This window comes from Muscardinus avellanarius (genome assembly GCF_963383645.1).
Source record: "Muscardinus avellanarius genome assembly, chromosome: 19".
Classification (NCBI taxonomy): Eukaryota; Metazoa; Chordata; class Mammalia; order Rodentia; family Gliridae; genus Muscardinus; species Muscardinus avellanarius.
This window is the reverse complement of record NC_137805.1, coordinates 47900141-47921940: the sequence shown is the minus strand read 5'-3', so window position 1 is coordinate 47921940 and position 21800 is coordinate 47900141. Positions and strand designations below refer to the sequence as shown.

Genomic DNA, 21800 nt, shown 5'->3' with positions numbered 1-21800 from the left:
GAGGGGAACAGGGGGACGGGGACGCGGGGACGCTTCGCCATGGAATATGAAGCCAAGAAAGGGAAGAAGGTAGGCAGGATTAGAGGTGGTGGGAGTTTGGAGGGTGGGAGTTTGGAAGAAAGTTCCAGAAGCTGGGAAAGGGGAAGCTGGGGGTGGTCAGTGGCGTAAGAGGGACCTTCCTTCTTAGTTGCAAGGACCCTCCTTTCTACCCCTGGCAGCCACGCATCTGGGCTCTAAACTCCCAAAGCTGTTTGTTTGTTCCCAGTGGCCTCTGCCATCTGACTGCACAACTCCCCAGCCCCGCTTCCCCGGTGTTCTTCCCGGCCCCGCTTCCCTGGTGTTCATGGTGACTCCCTCCTGAAGCTTCTCAGACAGAGGGACTGGCAGGCACACAGCAGACCTGTCACCCTGCCCGCCACCTCCCCAGCCAGGGTGACTGCCAGGAGGTGACCTGCCCCTCCTCATCTCTGTATCAGGGCCTGCTTCTGAGCCTCAGTCCCGGAGCACCCACACCCTCCCCATCTTCACCCCTTCCTGACACAGACGTCTTCTGGTCTGTTTCTCTGAATGTGTCAGCTGCTGTCTTTGGGATTCAGGGTACTCAGATTCTAACTCCCACCCGCCCCATCTACACAGAGCCCTCTTTCTCCAAGAAACCCGAAGTAGGAGCCTTCTAAAAGGCACCCACGGGAATCACTGAGGGCCGAGAAGGGAGCTAACCTATGTACACATCCTCTCTTGGTTGGTTCTTTTGAAAGTCATTTACTGAGCACCTGTTATATCCTCGGTGCTGGCGATGATATAGGAGTGTGCAAAATCAAATAAGGCCCATGCTCCTTCCTGGACAACCAATTATGTTTTTAAAGGCAATGGATTAATTAATGTAAATGTATAAATGGCCCTGTACTCAGTGCTAGGAGACAGAATACTAGGGTACCCAGCCCTAGGCTGGTCAGTTTGAGTTGAGAGCTGAAGAGTGGAAGGACTGGGGTTAGGGAAGAACCTTCTGGACAGGAGGACAGCGTGTACAAAGCCCCGTTGGAGGAAGGAGTGTAGCAAAGGAAGGACTGAAAGATAACTAGGTAGCTGAGAAGGAGGAGTGACGGGGAGCATGGGGTGAGATGAGCCGCAGGCACAACACTCCACCCATCCCTTAGCACTCACACAGGCAAGATGAGGCCCCAGTCTGAAGCTGGCATTCACGGCCTGCATGACTTGTTCATCTTGTAATCCAGCCACCTCAGACCACGTGTGGCTTCTCCAGGCTCAGCCCCCACCCCCCGCCTTTGACAGCTCTGGGGCTCTGCACATCCTGTGACCCTCCTGCTTGGAATGCCTCCGCAGCTATGTTGCTCTCGTTTCCCAGACCTTCCACGTATCCTGTGCAGGCTCCGTGGTACCAATTCTAAGTGTGCCTCGGAGACACGTGGAAGGCTTGAAAAAACTAAGATCATTAGATTTCATCCTCAATTTTTAATCTCATAGGTCTGGGACAGGCTCTGAGAATTTACGTGTGTGTGTGTGTGTGTGTGTGTGTGTGTGTGTGTGTGTGTGTGTTACTAGAGATTGAACCCAGGGCATTCTATCTCTAAGCTACATTCCTAGCCCTATTTTTTATTCTTTATTTTGAAATAGGGTCTCACTAATTTGCAGAGGGCCTCACTAAGTAGCTGAAGCTGGCTGCTAACCTGCGATCTTCCTGTCTCAGCCTCCCAAGTACTAGGATTGCAAACATGTGCCACGATGCCAAGCTGAGAATTTATATATATATTTTTGCAGGTCTGGGGATGGAACCCAGGGGCATTCGATCCCTGAGCTACACCCTGCCCTATTTTTTTTTATTCTATATTTTGAAACAGGGTCTCACTAAGTTGCAGAGGGCCTCACTAAGTAGCTGAGGCTGTCTGCAAACCATGATCCTCCAGTCTCAGCCTCCCGAATGCTGGGATTACACGCATGTGCCACCACGCCTCCTGGCTGAGAATTTATGTTTCTTTTTTTATTTTTTGTGGTACTGGGGTTCCTGGAAGCTCTTCTACCTCCGGGATACACTCCCAGACCTATTTTTACATTTTAATTTGGAAACAGGGTCTCCTAAACCAGCACGCGTGGCTGGCTTCGCACCTACGCGATCCTTCTGTCTCTGCCTCCCAAGCGCGGGGATTACACACATGTGCCACCACGCCTCCTGGCTGAGAATTTATATTTCTAACAAGCCCCCAAGTGAGGCTGGTTGAAGGCCACACTCTGAGAAGCACTAGGGTAGATACTAGCTACTCAAGATGTGGTGTGCAGACCACAGCATCAGCATCCTCGGGACCTTGTTAGAAATGCAGTCTTGGGCCTGGATCTATTGCCTCAGATCTACAGGACCAGAACTTGTAAGTCTGAGACTCAGTGGTTCAGGTCACTTAACACAAGCCCTGGAGGCAAGGTTGGGGTGCAGTTCTCCCCTGAATCCCAGGGTTCCATACAGTTTAACCATACAGGCGAATGAATGCTTACCGAATGCACGTGTGGTTGAATTGTGCACTTAGGTGTTGTCTGCTCACCTGAACTAGAGTGTGAGCTGAAGATAGGGGGTGTCTTGTTCACACTTGTTCACACCTGTGTTTTAGGAAAACACAGAAAATAGTCTAACACATACTGGTGCAACTATCACTCAGCCACACTATTTTTCCTTTTTTGTGGACCCATTCCTTAAACCTGGTTGGCCAGAGCTAGGCATAGTGGTACACACCTATAATCCTAGTACTTGGGAGGCTGAGACAGGAAGATTTCGGGTTCATGGCCAGCCTCAGCAACTTAGTGAGACCCGGTTTCAAAATAAAAAAATTAAACAAGGACTGAGGGCATATCTCCGAGCTACCGTTACGCAGAGTTATCAGAATTAAACTAGGTCATGCAGCTGGGCGTGGTGTCTCACACCTGTAATCCTAGTACTTGGAGGCTGAGATGAACAACTAAAGGTTTGAGGAGTCTCAGCAAGTAGTGAGACTCTCATCAACCTAGCAAGACTGTTTCGAAATAAAAATAGAGATGGGATGTAGCTCAGAGGTAGAATGCCCCTGGGTTCAATCCCCAGTCACACACACACACACACACCACATAGGTCATGCAAGTACGGTAACTGATCAGTAAAGTCAGTGCTATTATTACTGTTATTACTATTATTCTCCGTCTTCCCCCAGGGCTTCGTGTCCCCCATCCGAAGGCTGGTGTTCCCCAAGGCTGGGCGCCGGGCAGCCTGTAGGAGCAGTGTGAGCCGACGGCCCCTGCACTCGATGCCCCTCTATCCCCCGGACTACCTCATCGACCCCCAGATTCTGCTGTGTGACTACCTGGAGAAAGAGGTCAAGGTGAGTGCAGGATGAGAATGGGCAGGGACGCCTTGGGAACAGGAGAGAGCTTACCTGTCCCCAACACCAAGGCTTGACCAGCCTTGTCACACAGAGGAAACCACGGCTCATGGAAACAGGCTTGGGGTCTTGGCAGCCTCGCCCTGCCTGACGCTGTGTTCAGCAAGTGGCCCCCATCTTCCGAGCCTCAGTGTTCCCATCTCAACATGGGGCTCCAAACCCAGCCCCAGGGAGCGTGGACGGGATGGTAGCTGGGCACTGAAAAGCTCTATTTTCCATGAGATTTTATTGTGCTGACCTTGTTGCGCTGGCAACGTCCAGGTTAAGGGGAGCCACAAAGGACTTTGACTACTCAAGGGCTTTACTTTTATTTCCAGAATACCATGAAGTAAGGGTCCTTATGTAGCCAAGGAATATTGATATGGAGCAGGACTCAGTGGCACACATCTATAACCCCAGTACTTGGGAGGCTGAGGCAGGAGGATTGCTGGTTCAAAGCCAGCCTCAGCAACTTAGCAAGACCCTGTCTCAAACTACAAAATAAAAAAAGACCTAGAGCTGTAGCTCAGAAGTAGAATGCTCCTGAGTTCAATCCCCAGTACACTCCCCTCCAAACAAAAGATTGACATGTATTAGATTGTCAGATTTAGCAAATGACAGGCCACCTAATTTTAAATTTCAGCATAGTTTTAGCATAAAATGTCCCAAACATTGCACAAAACTAAACATAGTAAAAAACATTAAAAATTTGTTATTTATGTGGAATTAAAAAAAATTTTGTGGTACTGGAGATGGAACCCAGGGGCATTCTACCTCCAAGCTATACCCCAGCCCTATTTTTTATTCTTTATTTTGAAACAAGGTCTCACTGAGTTGCAAAGGGCCTCACTAAGTAGCTGAGGCTGGTTGCGAACCACAATCTTCCTGCCCCAGCCTCCCAAATGCTGGGATTACAAGTGTGCACCACCACGCCTGTCTGGAATTCAAATTTAACTGGCATTTTGTGTATGTATGTGTGTGTGTGTGTATATATATATATATATATATATATATATATATATATATATTATATATTATGGAGCCCAGGGGCATTCTACCTCTAAGCGACACCCCAAGCCCTATATTTTATTCTTTATTTTGAAACAGGGTCTCACTGAGTTGCAAAGGGCCTAAGTAGCTGAGGCTGGCCGCGAACTGTGATCCTCCTGTCTCAGTCTCCCAAATGCTGGGATTACAAACATGTGTCACCATGCCCGGCTGCATTTTGTATTTTTATCTGACAACCCTATATAGAGGAAAAAGTTAATAAATAACCTATTTAAAAATTAGAGACTAAAGACTCATACAAAATAAAAAGATGTGAAAAGGTTTGGTGGAATTTACCTAGAAGAATAAAACTAAAAATAATGAAAAAGTTAATTTTCATGTTAAATAATATTTAAGTGTTAACATTAAGTTACAACTAAGAATGAAGAATTAAGATATTGATTCAGAGCATCATTTTTCTTTTTCTTTCTTTTTTGCAGTACTGGGGGTTGAGCCCAGGGCCTCGCACACACTAGGCAAATGCTCTACTACTAAACTACATCCCCAGCCCTTTTTATTTCTTATTTTGAGACAGGGCCTTGCTAAGATGCCCAGGCTGTACTTGAACTTGAGATTCTCCTGTGTCAGCCTCCTAAGTATCTGGGATCGTGTGTGTGTGCACAACCACATCTGGCTGGAGCATCATTTTTCTGACAAAATGATACACTAACCCAACACATTCTTTCCGTTCCATTTGACTTCTGTAGCTGGATCATCAAGTGATTTGCAGTCCACTTGGCCATGGTGACTGGAGTGGAGAGAGCCACCCAGGCCCCGAGGAAATTCACAGGGTTCAGTTCTTTCAAGTTGTAGTGGGCTGACAGGCTCAGGGTGCTGTCCTGCTCCGCGTCTCGCAGCCGCAGTGGAGGATGGGAGTGGAGCTGTCTTAGAGTGCTTCGTAGGAGAGAAAGGCCCTGGGGTCGGATCACCAGCGCTGCACAACAACAGAAAGCCATAGCAGTGACGTCTGCTTCCGTACAGACCCTTATAGCTAAGTGACCGTGTTGAGGCAGTATATACTGGCAGTGGAGAGCAGCAGCTCTGGCCTTTGGAGTCCAGTCTCGCCCCTTCTGGATATATAATCCTGGGCGAGATTTTTTAGCCACACCATGCCAGTTTTTCATCCTTAAAGGGAGTATGAATGAATATAGAAAACGCCCAGAACTGCACCTGGCTTCTATTATGGGCCAATAAAGACTATCAGGTTTTTGTTCATTCAGATTTTCTACCTCAGCCTGTCTTCACTGTCTCAGTGAGGAAGCCGGGGTCCTCCGAGGCCTGGGGCGACCTCTCTATCCTCTCTCCTACACCATTTCCCATCCAGTTCCTGGGCCACCTTACCTGGGTGGCTTCCTCACTGAACCCCTCCAGCCGGGATGAACTCCTGCAGCTGCTGGACACGGCCAGGGTGAGTGAGGCTCTGGGGAGGAAGGAGGGCAGGGTCTTCTCAGGCCCCCTTCTCCCCCCACCTCCGCGCCTCCCTTGGCCCCTGGGGACTTAGGAAGTCCCATCTTCCCCGCAGCAGCTGAAAGAGCTGCCGCTGAAAACGACCGCGGAGCAGGACAGCATTCTGAGCCTGTCAGCCCGCTGCCTGCTGCTCACCTGGCGGGACAACGAGGAGCTCATTCTGCGCATCCCCACGCACGAGATCGCCGCCGCCTCCTACCTCCAGGACGACGCGCTGCACCTGCTAGTGCTTAAGACCGGTACAGCAGCGGGGTTCTGGCGGGGAGGGCCGGAGGGCCGGGAGGTGAGGTAGGAGGACCCAACCTCCAGTCCTGGGGATGAGCGCGACCTGAGGCTGGGAAAGAGGTGATGGGAAGGGCTGGCCACACGACCCGAGACCAGGGGCAGGCAGAAAGGCCGCTTTCTAGAAGGAGGAAGGGTTGCGGAGGAAGGGTAGGTGGCCTGCCCCACTACCCAAAACCAGGTTGGGGAGTGCAGGGAGGGTGAAGCTCGAAACCTAAGGCCAGGACCTGCCCTAAGCTAAGCGGAGATGACCACGGAATCTGAGGCTAGAACATCCCCGGGCTTGGGGAGCAGCCTACTTAGGGGGCCCCCCCGCGATGCAGGGGGCGGAGCTAGCCGGTGGCAGGTGGGGGGGGGGTCCCTGCTACAAGCTAGGGCAGGGCCTGAGGCCAGAGGCGGGGCTGAGGAGAGTGGGGAAGTTGGTCCCAGTGATGCAGGGGCTAAAGCCAGGGATAGGGTCCGAATTACGGTTATAGAGGGAGGGAACAGCCAGCCCACCACCCTCAAGCCGGAGGCAGGCCTGAGCCCGGGGCAGTAGGGTGGGGTGAGGAGGCTGGCAACCACCCTGAAGCCAGGGCGTGATGGTGCCGGCCTGTGTTCCCTAGTACTTGCGAGGCTGAGACAGGAGGAGTCTAGATTCGAGACCAACTTCAGCACCTGAGAGAGGCTCTGTTTCAAAATAGAGTAAAATAGGGATAATGGTGTATCTCGGAGGTAAAAATGCCCCTGGGTTCAATTCCGAGTAACACACACACACACATACACACACGATCAAATTTAATTTTACGTGTGTGTGGGGGGGGGTACTGGGGATTGAACCCAGAGGCTTTCTACCTTCGAGCTACACCCCCAGTCCAATTTTACTTCTTATTTGGAAACAGGGTCTTGCTAGATTGATGAGTCCCACTACTTGCTGAGGCTGTCCTTGAACCTGCGATCCTCCTGTCTCAGCCTACCAAGTGCTGGGATTACAGGCATGTGCCACCACACCCGGTTTTAAATTTGATTTTAAAATCCAGGGGTGTCGTGCGAGGCCGAGGCCCGAAAGTAGGGAGCAGATTGGAGGTGGTAAGGGCTCCACTACTTTGCAGCCGGTGGGAGCTGAGGGCAGGGGCAGGGGGACGGGACCCCGACTCCAGAGCGGCGGGGGGAGGGGGGGTCCTGCCGGTGGCCTGCGAGGGGTCCCTTAGCCAGACCACCCTGGCCTCTCCTAGGTCTGGGCGTGGACCCGGTCCCGGCGGGCGTGGACGCCAGCCCGGGGCGCGACGTGGGCCCCCCGGGCGCGGCGCCCGAGAAGCGGCGGGTGGGCACGGCGGAGCGGCGCCACACCATCTGCAGCCTGGACTGGCGGGCGGCGTGGGGCGCGGGCGCGGGCGCCGAGGCGCGGGCCGGGGGCGGCGGCAGCCTGGAGCGCCAGCGCGCCGGGGCGCGGGCGGGCAGCTGGGAGCGGCGGCAGACCTTCAGCGGCAGCTGGGAGCGGCGGCACGCGGGCGGCGGCGCGGGCAAGCCGGGCGGCAGCTGGGAGCGGCGGCAGGCGGGCGGCGGCGGCAGCTGGGAGCGGCGCCACCCGGGCCCCAACCCGCTGGACCCGCAGGACCCCAGCCCCGACGCCTACTGCAACCTGGTCATCCTGGCTGTGGCCAACAGGGTGAGTCCCGGGACGCCGAGGGCCCGTCCCCAGGGCCGCGGCGCCTGCCGTGTCCCTTTCGGCCTCAGGTGTGCCCAGAAAGCCAGCCCAGGTCCCTCAAGGGGACGGAAACCCAAATGAGGATAGACTTGATGGTAACGGGGCCTCTAGCCGGCCCTTCTCCAGATGGCCAGCGTTGGCGTGGCCACTGTGACAGGAGGACACTGCTCACCAGCAGGAGTGGAGTGGAGTGGACCCGGACCCACGCCCAGCAGGGGTGGCACCCGAGGCAACTGTACGACTATCTCCATTCCACAAGCAAGGGGACGGAGGCCCAGAGTTCAATGGCTACTGCAAGGGCCACCGCAGAGAGCAGATGGTGGGGAAGAGTCCAGGAATTCTGAGCCAGTACTCTTGGTAGCTATGCTGGTCAGCCAGGGCAGAAGCCCGGCTGCGGCTCTTGCCTTCCTGCCAGTCGCTCCCAGTCTCCACATGAATAAAAGCCTTTGCTTTTATTCCTTTAGCCATGTTCATGGAGCCCCAACTGGGTGCTAGGAATTGGGCTAGGTGCTACTGAGGTAGCAAGAGATTGGGGTCCTCTCTCAGTGCGTATCAGCACAGGCCTTCAGGTCCTCAGCCATCTCTGCTTTTCCTTTCTCTGCCTCAGGGCCTCTGGCTCCCTCTGTGTATAAACACCGGTGAGTAAGACAGAAAAGGCCTCTGTGAAGACTGTCACCAGGAAACTCTGCTGTGGCTGTTTCCCTCCCCTTGAGACGCTGTCTCACTTGCCCCAGCTCTCCGTATCTGTGGTCTTCTTTCTACCTCTCCACCTTCTCAGGAGCTGCTTTCTCCTTTTCTCTCCAACTTGAGTGCCCCAGATGTCAGCTTTGATCTCTCTTTTATCCACCATGGCATTTGTTTATTTTTGTGGTACCACTGAGCTATATTCCTAGTCGTGTGTGTGTGTTTGTGTGTGTGTGTGTGTGTTGTGTGTTACCGTGGATTGAACCCAGAGACATTCTACCTACGAGCTACACTCACAGCCCTGTCTTTTTTATTTTTGTTTTGAAACAGGGTCTTGCTAGGTTGATGAGTCTCACTACTTGCTGAGGCTGTCCTCGAACCTGTGATCCTCCTGTCTGAGCCCTATTTTTCATTCTTTATTTTGAAATAGGGTCTCCATAAGTTGCAGAGGGCCTCACAAGTTGTTGAGGCTGGCTGTGAACTGTGATCCTCCTGTCTCAGCTTCTCAAGTTCTGGGATTACAAGCATATGCCACCAGGCCTGGCTGACCTTGGGCTTTTTAGAGACACAAAATAGGAAATCACTTCATGTGGATGGTCTCTTTCATCAGTTATACTTAGAATTCTGTGTCCCTTGTCAAAACACATAAAGAAGTAAACTCTTCTTAAAATGTGCAGTTTCACAAAATTTTACCCAAGAACTTAAATTTCTTTGTTCAATTAGAGACTGAAGCTTCTGTGGTCATTGCTTCCAGTGTTGCACTAGGTACTAGGAAACTTACATCTAAATATGGCAATGATAATAGTTAACTACATGAAGGCTAAAATTTTGACACTCTTATTTGCCCCTCCTACTAGGTCTCAGGAAAAATGAGTTCTATCCTAACTGTCTTTCCTCCTCTCTGAACCTCGGCTTCTATACTTGTACCTTAAATTAAGTTAGAGCTAATTCAAGATAAGTTTCAGGACAGTCTATGAATCCCCCAGAAACTTGGGAGTTTGTTTCATGGCATAGGAATTAGAGTTGTCTCTGGATTCTACAAAGGGGTCACACAAAACCCAGAGTAAGCCAGGCATGGTGACACATACCTGCAATCCCAGTACTTGGGAGACTGAGACAGAAGGGTTTCAGGTTCGAAGCCAGCCTCAGCTACTTAGTGAGGGCCCTCGGCAACTTAGTGAGACCCTGTTTCAGAGTAACAAATAAATCAGGGCTGGGAGTGTAGCTCAGAGGTCAAATGCCTCTGAAGTTCAATCCTCAGTACCCAAAACAAAACAAAGCAAAACAGAGCAGCCATATAGTTTAATGAGAAATATGTCTGAAGTGAATTTAAAGGGGTACATAGGTGTGTGCCTCTGAACCTGCTCACAGCGTTAGAGGAAGCACGGGGCGTCAGGCAGTGGGTGAGGACCTGAGCTCTCTTCCTCCTCCCTGGACCAGGATGCTGCTGAGGAGTCCTGTGCGCTCATCTGCCAGGTCTTCCAAATCATCTACGGAGATCAGAGCATCGAGTGTGTAGACCGGGCCGGCTACCACTACACGTCCACCCCTGAGCGGCCGTGGTTGTACAGCCGCAGTGAGTACGGGAACTCGGGCCTCCCTCCTGTGAAACATCCTGGGATGTTAGACCGAGGGTGCCCTAGAACTTGGGGCTCACGAAGGCCTTTAGGAGCCCTGATCCTGAAATTACAGTGTCTTCTTAATGTGTAGGTAGAATAACATGTTGATCTTCATGATGACCCCAAACCTAGATCCACCCAAGATATTCGGGTTGCCAAATTCAGAACAAGCCCCTCACGCTTGAACTTTGTCTTTGGTCGTGGATGTCTCTGCTTTGCAGAAATCTCAGCACTGTTTTACTGAGCTATTCTAACGCACTAGGCCTCTAAGTCAAAGTTAGTATTTCCAGACTGGTCTTTGGGCGCAGCTAAGGTTGGAATGACAACGAGACTAACAAGCATTTATTGAGCACAAAAAGCACAAAAAGCAGCTGGAATTAAGGTTCTCACAGCAACTCACCTGTCCTGTTGGCCGGGCACAGGGTAAGAACACCACAGATGCACAAGAGGTGTTCTCTGAATGGAGGAAAGAGCTCTCGGGCCTGATCGTTCCAGTTTTGCAGATAAGGACATTGAGGCTCAGAACAGTCCGTCAATTGCCAAAAGTCATGAGTGCTGGAGTCAGGATTCAAACCCAGGCCTGTCGGCTCCAAAGCCTCCATTGGCAGCAGCCTCGCTCCTCATGCTGCCTTCAGGGCTTTGGAGTGAATTCCCTCAGCCCGCGCCCCCTGCAGGGTGGTGCCTGTTTCTGAAGACCTTCCCATCCAAGGAAGCTGGGCTTTTGGAGAAGCTGGGATAATTCACCGACTTTCAAAGGAATGACAGGCAAATGAATAAGATCACTTAACAAGCAGTTCAACAAAATCCATTCATTCCACAAATATTTATTGAGCACCTACTTTGTCAGATCCAGTGCCAATCACCAGGACAGACTGGTGGGCAAAGCCAGACATGACCCTGCCTTCACAGAGCTGAGGCTGGCAGTTGTTAAATAATTACACAGCCAGGCATAGTGGCACAGGCCTTCTGTAATCTCAGTACTTGGAAGACTGAGACAGGAGAATCAGAGGCTTAAGCACAGCCTCAGCAAGTCGTGAGATGTGCATCAACCTAGCGAGATCCTGTTTCAAAATAAAAATAGGACTGGGGGTGTGGCTCAGAGATAGAATTTCTCTGTGTTTGATCCCCAGCACACACACACAAAATATTTCTTTTAGCCAGGAGTGGTGTTGTATGCCTGTAATCACAGTACTGAGAGGCTGAGACAGAGGGATTGAAGGTTTGAGACATGCCTAAGCAAATAGTGAGACTCTCATCAGCCTAGCGAGACCCTGTTTCAAAATAAAAATAAAGCCAGGCGTAGTGGTGCACACTTGTAATCCCAGCATTTGGGAGGCTGAAACAGGAGGATCGCAGTTCACAGACAACCTCAGCTACTACTTAGGCCCTTTACAAATAAAGAATAAAAATAAAGAAAAAATAAACAATAAAAATAAAGAATATATAAAATAAAAATAAAGAATAAAAATAGAGCTGAGAGTGTAGCTCAGAGGTAGAATGCCCCTGGGTTCCATCCCCAGTACTGCAAATGAATGAATGAATGAATGAATGAATGAATAAATAAATAAATAAATAAATAAATAATAGGGCTGAGGGTATAGCTCAGAGTAGAATGCTACTGGGTTCACTTCCCAGTAACAACACACACACACACACACACACACACACACACACACTCCCCCAACCTGTTCCCCGTTATCCCCAAGGCCCCCTTGTGGCAGGCAGAGGTGGCAGTGTCCTGATGGTGGGTAAGTTGAGGATCTAGATAAGGGAGGTGAGTTTCCCAAGAGCCACTGAGTGTTGGCCAGGAGCTGGGGATGATGGCCAGGGCTCTGTCACTTCTGACAGTCTTTCTGTGTCCTGGCCCCAGGTGAGAGCTGCCGCACGGATGGGACCTATGCCTACGACGCTGACTTCAGCTGCTGCAGCTCTTTGTGGGTACCACCCTTGTTCTCCCACCCTGCACAAAGTCACTCCCCGGGAGAGGGCAGAGAGAGTGGCCCAGCCTTGATTCCTGTGGAGACGCAGGCAGTGAGATGGGTGGTAAATTGAGCTCGCAGCTCCATGAGCTCTCAGGACCCAGATCCTGAGCATTCCAGGGGACACCAGAGCCCAGGCTCTGTAACACCAGAGTCAGGTGGCTCTCTCTGTCATCCCGCTAATGCCTAAGTAATTTTAGCTTACTTTAGTTTTGGCTATCTGTAATAGAGAACCCTAAAAAAGAGAGCAGGTTAGCCAGGTGTGGTGTCGCACACCTGTAATCTCAGCACTTGGGAGGCTAAAACAGGAGAATTACAGGTTTGAGACCAGCCTTAGCAGTTTAGAGAGATTAGCAATCTAGTGAGACCTTGTTTCAAAACAAAAATTAAAAGATCCAGGAGTGTAGCTCAAAGATAGAACACCCCTGGGTTCTATCCCCAGTACCAAAATAACTGACCAGAGTCCGGGGCCTCGTGGTCCTCAGGGCGCAGGCTTCCCTTCTCCCAGTGCCTCCTCAGCACTTGCTTCTGCCCTCAGCATCACCTCATGGACCAATGTGATGCTGTAGCCCCATCCATCACGGCAGTATGCCAGAGGCCTCTGTAAAGAGTTTTGCTGGATTTCCACCCAGCAACTTCTGCTTACATCTTATTGTTCAGAACTTGGTTACCTCGTCATAATTATCTGCAAGCAAGGCTGAAAAATAAAGGATTTATTTTTTTTTAAGCTAGAGTTGGGCATGTAGTACATGCCTATAATGCACTTGGGAGACTGAGACAGGAGAACTACAGATTCAAGGCCAGCCTTATCAATTTAGCCAGATCCTTAACAACTTAATGAGACCTTGTTTCAAAATTTAAAAAAAAAAATTAAAAAGAGCTGGAGGAGCCGGGTGTGGTGGCACACACTTGTAATCCTAGCATTTGGGAGGATGAGACAGGAGGATCACAGTTTGCAGACAGCTTCAGCTACTTAGTGAGGCCCTCTGCAACTCAGGGAGACCCTGTTTCAAAATAAAGAAGAAAAAAATAGAGCTGGGGGTGTAGTTTGGAGGTAGAATGTCTGTCCCTGGATTCCATCTCTAGTATCACCAAAAAAAAAAGAGCTGAAGGTGTAGCTTGGAGGTAGAATGCCCCCCTGAATTCAGTCCCCAATACCAAAAAAAAAAAGTTCAGTTGGAAACTGCCCAGAGTTCTGTTTAGGTTACCAGCTACCCCAGTTTGCTCTGGAACGTGAGTTTTCCCAGGATACAGGATTTTCATTGGTAAGACTGAAAGCCCTGGGCAAACCCATATTTGTTGGTCACTCCAGTTATGTTACTACTGCAGGCCTTTGGTTAGCAGATAGTAGCCTCTACCAGTGATATATGGCCTACTTTTCTTTTTTTTTTTTTTCCTCTCTTGTCTTTTGTTAATGGCAATAGATTTGCCATCCTAAGCCTATGTACCCTTAGGCTAATCCATAAACAACCTGATTCTGCAGGAGAAAATCATAGTAATGACTAAAATTTATTGAGTTTGCTTTGTGCCAAGAGCTGTTCTATAAAGGGCTTCATTATTTTTTATTAGAAACTACATAGCAACATTACAGCTGCTACTATGTATTTATTGCACATTACCCATGATTCTAAATGCTTTAATGCATTACAAATATTACTTCCTCCAGTTCTACAGTGACACCAGTCTTCATCATCCCACTTTACAGATGGGGAAAACCAAGGAAAAGGGAAATCAAATTTAGCTTTCCAAGGGTGACACAGCCAGTCAGTGGTGGGCCTAGGACATGTCTATGAGCAGGCTGAGATGTGAACACAAGCGTCCGCACCCCGGACCAACCTACACTGCTTCTCCATTGGTAATGAGGCAAGGTGGCTCTGGAACTATTTATTTATTTATTATTTATTCTGGTACTGGGAATTGAACCCAGGGGCTTTCCACCTCCAAGCTATACCCCCAGCCCTATTTTACTTTTTGTTTTGAAATAAGGTTTTGCTAGGTTGCTGAGGCTGTCCTCAAACCTGTGATCCTCCTGTCTCAGCCTCCCAAGTACTAGGATTACAGGCATGTGCCACCATGCCAAGCTCTTCTCTGGAACAATTTAGAGACCCAGAGGCAGGAGCTGAAGGTCGATGTTTTATTAAACAGTAGGTAATGAGTGCCTTCTATGTGCAAGGCACTGTGCTGTGTGCAGGAGACACAACAGGGAAGAAGGCCGTGCCCGGCACACATAGGAACCCAACAAGAAGAAAGCCGAGGCCTGCCCTTGCCAGGCTTCCCACCGAGCCCAGGAGGCAGCGGACGGCTTGGGAGTCAGAAGCAGTAGTGGTGGTGAACACCAAATAGAAGCCCAGGGCTGCAGGAGGCAGCTTCATGTGGGGAGTCAGGGAAGCCTGTCAGAGCTGACGCCACGCAGACCAGGGCCTGGAGGGCGACGCGCTCCAGGAAGACGGAGCAGAGGCACAAGGGTTCTGAACAGGACAAAGTCCGGCAGAGGGCACGAGGGAGCAGGTGGCCAACACACGGTATCTGGGGGCGCGTCTGGAAGGTTCTGTGCATCAGGAGTAAACATGACTTAGTGAATGTATTTCACAGAGCGTCTAAGCCAATTTGGGGGGAATCACAGAAGACCTTCCTGAAATGACAAGCTCAAAAGATGAATGAGACCGGGCATGGTGTCGCACGCCTGTAATCCTAGTACTTGGGAGGCTGACACAGGAGGATCACGGTTCATGGCCAGCCTCAGCAACTTAGTGAGACCCTATTTCCAAATGAAAAATAAAATAAAATGGCCTGGGGGCATTGCTCAGCCATAGAGTGCTCCTGAGCTCAATTCCCAGTAACACACACACACATGCACGCACGCACACACGGTGAAAGTTAGCTTGAGCTCGCCTCCCACCGGTCCAGGGAGAGGAGCTGGAGGGGGGCGAGCAAAAGCACCTTTCCTTCTGTCCCCACAGCAACGGCTCCCAGGACACATTTGAAGCCTGTTACAGTGGCACGTCCACACCTTCCTTCCATGGCTCCCACTGCAGCGGCAGTGACCACAGTGGCCCAGGCCTGGAGCAGCTACAGGATTACATGATCACGGTGAGCCGGGGCAGGCCGTGGGGACGGCACAACACAGGCTGCAGTAAACACAGGTGCATTGCAGAATTGTGCACAAAGTGGACTATCAGCATTAGTCGAGTGCTTGCTGTATATCACACAGTGTGCTAAGCACCTTTCATGCATTATTTCTTTTCATCCTTCCAACAACTCCAAGAGGGAGGTGCCATCAGCACATCCTCACTTGCAGAGGAGGAAGACAAGGGTCAGGGAGCTTGGGGCCTACCTGAGATCAGCGGTGCTCATCCAAGGGGCTAGGATTCGAACTCAGGAAGCTCAGGTCCACGTCCTATTCCTAGATGCAGATCAAGGCAACTGGTGTTCCCCAGGTCGGCCATGGAAGGGATTTTGGAGAAGCATCCTTCTCTCCCAGGCAGGGGTCCGCTGGGTGGTCCCTGGGGTGATCTCGAAGCGTGTCCCTCCACAGTTGCGGAGTAAGCTGGGGCCCCCTGAGATCCAGCAGTTTGCACTGCTGCTGCGGGAGTACCGGCTGGGGCTGCCCATCCAGGATTACTGTGCGGGCCTGCTGAAGCTGTACGGAGACCGGCGCAAGTTCCTCCTGCTCGGTGAGCCCTGGCCTGGCCCTCGCCTGGTCCTGCCATTCCTGATCAGCATCACCTAGGAGAGTTTTCTCCTAATCCTTTGGCCCTGGTGAAAGCCAAGATCCTGGCCCGGCACAGAGGCCCATGCCTGTAATCCCAGTACTTGGGAAGTTGAGACAGGAAAATGGCAGGTCTGCAGCCAGCCTCAGCAACTTATTGAGGCCCTCTGCAACTTAGACTCTGTCTCAAAAATAAAAAAAAAAATCAAATAGAGGGATGGGGTGTAGCTCAGAAGTAGAATGCCCCTGGGTTCAATCCAAAGTCACATACACACACACACACACACGCATACACACACACACACACACACACAATCTTGAGATTATTTAGTAGATAAGGAGACCAAGATACAGAAAATGGAAGGGACTCAGTGAGGGAGGAGACAGCTGACAAGAACAGACCCTGGTGTAGCCACCCATTTTGCCTCCAGAGCAAAGCTGGGAGAGTGAGTCTTCTCATCTTACCCCACAAGGAAACTGAGGTTCAGAGGGATGAGAAACGTGTCCCAGGTCACACAGGATTAGGAATAGGAATAATAAATCTGAGAAGCCAACATGTGCTTGGCAGTTACCACGTGCCAAGCATCGTCTCACTGATGATCCCGGTTTTGGGAAGCAGATATTATTATTTAGTCCCTGTTTTGCTGGTGAGGAAACTGAGGCTCAGAGTAGCAAAGTGTCAAAGTCAAAAGGCTGGTGAGTAGGGTCAGGGGTGAGGGAGGAATGTTTACGGTGTCCGAGTGTGGGAAGCACCTGCTAGTTAAACCTCACTGCCCAGGAGAAGAGGTGCAGAAAGTGCAGCTCGTGAGCTAATGAACAGGAATATGATGATCGCAGTAATAAAATACTGAGCTGACATGCAGTGAGCCTCTGTGTGCTGAGCATCGGCATCCGTCAGCCCTGGCTCAGGGAGTAAAGGAGCCCAGGCAGAGCTGGGATTGGGGGGGTACTAGGAGTGGAACCCAGGGGCGTCTACCTCTGAGCTACACTCATATATATATATATATATATATATATATATATAATATATATGTGTGTGTGTATATATATGTATATATATGTGTGTGTGTGTGTATATATATATATATATATATATATATGTATTTTTTTAAACGGGTCTGGGGGGTGGGACCTAGGAGCATTCGACCTCCGCACTACACCCTCTGCCTTTTTTTTTTTTTTTTTTTTTTTTTGGTGGTACTAGGGTTCCTGGAAACCCTTCTACCTTTGGGTTACACTCCCAGACTTATTTTATTTTTATTTATTTATTTATTTATTTAGTGCTGGTCTAGAGATGGAACCCAGAGGCATTTGGCCTCCGAGCTATACCCCCTGCCCTGTTTTTTATTCTTTATTGTGAAACAGGGACTCACTAAATTGCGGAGGGCCTCACTAAGTAGCTGAGGCTGTCTGCAACCTCTGGTCTCAGCCTCCCGAATGCTGGGATTACAAGCGTGCACCACCAACCCCGGCCAGATTTATTTTTATATTTTTATTTGGAAACAGGGTCTCTTAAGCCAGCACAGCTGGCTTCAAACCTGTGCAATCCTCCTGTCTCCGCCTCCCATGTGAGGGGATTACAAGCGTGCACCACCACGCCCGGCTTATTCTTTATTTTTGAAACAGGGTCTCACTAAGTAGCTGAGGCTGTCTGCGAACCACGATCCTCCAGTCTCAGCCTCCCGAATGCTGGGATTACAAGCATGCGCCACCACGCCCGGCTCCTGTTTTTTATACTTTATTTGGAAACAGGGTATCACTAAGTTACGGAGCACCTCACTAAGTAGCTGAGGCTGGCTACGAATTTGCAAGGCCCTCCTGTCTCAGCCTCCCAAGCGCGGGGATTACAAGTGTGCGCCACCACGCCCTGCTGGGAGCCGGGGTTTAAACCCAGATCTCTAGCGAGGGCGATTCCCCTGCGGGAGGAAGGGGCTGGGCCGGAGAATCACGGTGCCCGCGCCTGCAGGGATGCGGCCCTTCATCCCGGACCAGGACGTCGGCTACTTCGAGGGCTTCCTGGAGGGCGTGGGCATCCGCGAGGGCGGCATCCTCACCGACAGCTTTGGCCGCATCAAGCGCAGCATGAGCTCGACCTCGGCGTCCGCGGTGCGCAGCTACGACGGCGCGGCCCAGCGGCCCGAGGCGCAGGCCTTCCACCGGCTGCTGGCCGACATCACGCACGACATCGAGGCGCTGGCCCCTGACGACGAGGACGACGACGAGGCCCGGGGCGGGGCCGAGGCGGCCGAGGACAACTACCTGTAGCCTGTGCCCGAGCAGAGTCAGGGGGCGGCCCCGCAGTCCGCCCCGGAGTCGCCCTCACCGCCGCCCGTAACACCCCATCCCCGGGAGCCCCAGGCACACCCCGGCCAGAGGTCTCCACCTTCCGGGTTCTGGGGGTTGGGGGACCCTGGACCCTACAGTACCTAAAATGTCCTGCAGGGGTGGGCGAAGTCGAGCCGAGAGCCCCAGGCAGTGGGGAGAGCCCGGCAGATGCCCTCCGCCCGCCTGAGGGTGGGCAGCAGCGAGCCCACTTTGTCAGATTCGTTCTGAAGTCTTGGCCCAGGATCCCCTTTCCTTCTCGGGACCCCGCAGCTTTCTGGAGCCTGAAAGAGATGGGAAGTGGCTCCACCTGCTGGCAGACCGAGAAAGGAATTTTCAGTTTAATTCCCAGCACCAAAAAAAAAAAAAAAAAAGTAAAGAAAAAGGATTTTCAGAGCCCAAAGACCTCTGATCGTCCTATTCTACAGATTGGAAAACTGAGATTCAAGGAAGTGGGGCAGTGAGGGGGACTTCTGCTTCTCCTTAGGTCTGGCCTCCCTCTCCTCGTCTCTCCAATCATCTAATGCCCACCCATCTCACAGGCTGGTCAGGGGGATGAAGAAAGGTCAAGGTTTGCTGCTGGCCTAGCACAGTGTGGGTGCTGGATAAATGCGGTTCCCTTCCGCTTAGAACACTCTCCGACTCGGTTTACCTTTCTTGCCTGGGAGGATGGGCTGGGAGCTGAGATGGGGTGAGACGTTAAGAAAGCTGTCAGCACCAGGCTTGATGGCACACGCTTATAATCCCAGCATTTGGGAGGCTGAAACAGGAGGATCACAGTTAGCGGACAGACTCAGCTACTTAGTGAGGCCCTTTGCAACTCAGTGAAACCCTGTTTAAAAATAAGGAATGAATAGGACTGGGAGTGTAGCTAGGAGGTAGGATGCCCCTGGGTTCCATCCTCAGTACTGAAAGAAAGAAGGAAAGAAAGAAAGAAGGAAAGAACGAAAGAAAGAAAGAAAGAAAAGAAGGAAAGAAAGAAAAGAAGGAAAGAAAGAAAAGAGAAGCCTGTCGGGACTCAGGCTGGTGGTGTACCCTCGTGATCCCAGTACTCAGGAGGCTGAGACAGGAGGATCCGGGTTCACAGCCAGCCTCACCTACTTAGTGAGGCCCTCTGCAACTTAGTGAGACCCTGGGTGAATGCCCTGGGTTCAGTCCCCAGTACCATCAAAAAGAAAAGAAGAAGCCTGTCAGGGAACTGACAGTCAATTGGACTCGTCCTGCAGTGCTCCTGCAGCCTGACTCTGTGCCCACACTCAAATGAAAAATACCCAAGCCTCTGCAGAGAGCCATCCTGGGAACTGGGGAAGTCAAAGATGTCTGAAGGCAGGGCCAGAGAGCTGGACAAATCACTCCCCCACTCTCCCTCCCCTCCTCACCATAAGCACCCACCCCCACACATTAAAACATGTCCCTGGACATAGAATACACAATGCTCTGAGTGTGTGTTTGCACGACATACGTGGTATTGCATAAGGACCTCATTCTGTTGCTTTCTTTTTTACTCCATAATGTTTTTAAGATCTACCCACGTTGCTGTAGGAAAATCTAGCTTATTGCATCCAACTGCTGCAAAATATTCCAAGCTGAGCATTCACTCTGTGTGTTTGGGGTTGGGGGAGACTAGAGACTGAACCAGGAGTGTTCTACCTCTGAGCTACAGCTACAGCCCTTTTCTTTTCTTTTTTTTTTTTTTTTTTTTTGTGGTACTGGGGTTCCTGGAAGCCCTTCTTCCTCCGGGCTACACTCCCAGACCTATTTTATATTTTTGAAACAGGGTCTCTTACGCCAGCACGGCTGGCTTCAAACCTGCACGATCCTCCTGTCTCTGCCTCCCAAGCACGGGGATTACAAGCGTGCGCCACCACGCCCGGCGCTCCAGCCCTTTTCATTTTTTATTTTGAAATAGGGTTTTACAGGCCGGGTATGGTGGCATATGCTTGTATTTCCAGTACTAGGAAGGCTGAGACAAGAGGATCACAGGTTCAAAGCCAGCTTCAGGAATTTAGTGAGGCTTTCAACAACTACTTAGTGAGACCCTGTTTCCAAATGAGTAATAAAAATCAGGCTGAGGGTGTAGCCTGAAGGTACAATCCTTTGGTTTCAATTCTCAGTACAAAAAAAGAAAAAAAAAAGAAAAAGAAGAAGAAGTAGGGTCTCACTAAGTTGCTGACCTTGAACCTTCAATCCTCCTGCCTCAGCCTCCTGCACACTGAAATGACAGATGTGTGTCACCAAACCCAGCTGCATCTGCTTGTACATCTACTTGTTTCCCAGTGATAGATACACAGGTTACTTCCAACTCCCTCCTACCACACACACACACACACACACACACACACACACACACAAACACCATGATGAACAGCTTTGCACTTGACCCTTATAGCCCTATGTGAAATTTTCTTTGGGCTCTATACCTGAGTGAAATTACTAGGTCACCAGGCATTTGCATTTTAACATGACTAAAAGCTTCCAGATTGGCTGCTGTAGCATGTAAATGATACAGATTCCTTACATCTTCATAAGCTTTTACACTAACTTTAAATTCTCCCCTATCAGTGTGGGTATAATTAGGTGACATCTCCCAGTTGTTTTAACTTGGATTTCCCTACTGATCTTGGGATTTAGAACCTCCTCCTACACTTACTGGGCCTTTTGGCTTCCCCTTCTGTGAACTGCTTATTCATATCTTTTGCTCATTATCTACTGGGTTTCCTGTGTTTTTCTTATTGACAAGAGTAGCTTAAAATTTTTAGGTACCAGTCCCTTATTGGATACTTATGTTCCAAATCTCTTCTCCCAATATGTTGCCCACCTGTTACGTTTATCTTTGACATTGGTTTTCAAACTTTAGTTTGCATCCGAGTCTCCTGGAAGCTTGCTGAAGCAGAGCCCTGGTGTACGCTGCAATCCCAGCACTTGGGAGGCCTGTGGATGGCAGCTCTGAGGACGACCTCATTAACAGCGAGACTCCCAGCAACTTAGTGAGTCCCAAATCCAAACAAAAATTGAAAGAGGCTGGGGGTGTAGCTCAGAGGTAGAATGCTCCTGAGTTCAGTCCCCTGTACCACGCACACACAAAACAAAACAACACACTGAACCTCACCCCAGGGTTTCTACTCATTAGAGGAAGGGTTTGGCCTGGCAATCTGCATTTCTAGTAAGAACCCAAGTGATGCTGATGGTCCAGGGGCCATACTTTGAGAACAACTAGTCTATGGTGGCTTCTGTTGAATGAATTTATTCTACAGCATAAATTCTTTCCTTTCAACATAAAATCTTTTTATTCTTGTTTTGAGAAAGAGTGAACTGGCATTCAAGGAGGAAGTGAACGAGCCAGGTTCACACAGTGAGCTGCAGTTTGGACGAACCCCAGAGCGCGCGCTCCAGCCTGCCCCCTGTCCGGTTCCCCCAGCCTTTGGGATGTAGTGATCGTGGGCTGAGGCACTGGTACCTGTGGCTCTAGGGAACCTTCTTGAGTCAGGCAGCCATAGTGGAGGAAGTTGACTGGACAGAGCAGAACTAGAGAAAGGCCTGGGTCTTTGCAAGAGAATCAGATTTAGAAATTGCCCACGAGGGCTGCTGAGAGGCACTTGGGCGGTT

General features: G+C 50.6%; 1 protein-coding gene across 2 annotated transcripts; it reads left to right on the top strand.

The window, feature by feature from the left end:
• Positions 1-39: 39 nt before the first annotated feature.
• Positions 40-18137, top strand: CCM2L (CCM2 like scaffold protein; the record flags this gene model as incomplete). 2 transcript variants are annotated; one of them, XM_080716655.1, is made up of 10 exons in its annotated part: positions 40-69; positions 3192-3359; positions 5770-5853; positions 5968-6151; positions 7409-7842; positions 10006-10141; positions 12055-12118; positions 15124-15253; positions 15699-15837; positions 17839-18137. In XM_080716655.1, the coding sequence occupies 10 exons, from the start codon at positions 40-42 to the stop codon at positions 18135-18137; spliced, it is 1668 nt and encodes a 555-aa protein (XP_080572781.1). The 2 variants fall into 2 exon arrangements, with proteins under 2 accessions (XP_080572781.1, XP_080572782.1); XM_080716656.1 differs by lacking the exons at positions 12055-12118; positions 15699-15837; positions 17839-18137 and having other exon boundaries at positions 15124-15248.
• Between the last annotated feature and the right edge of the window lie 3663 nt (positions 18138-21800).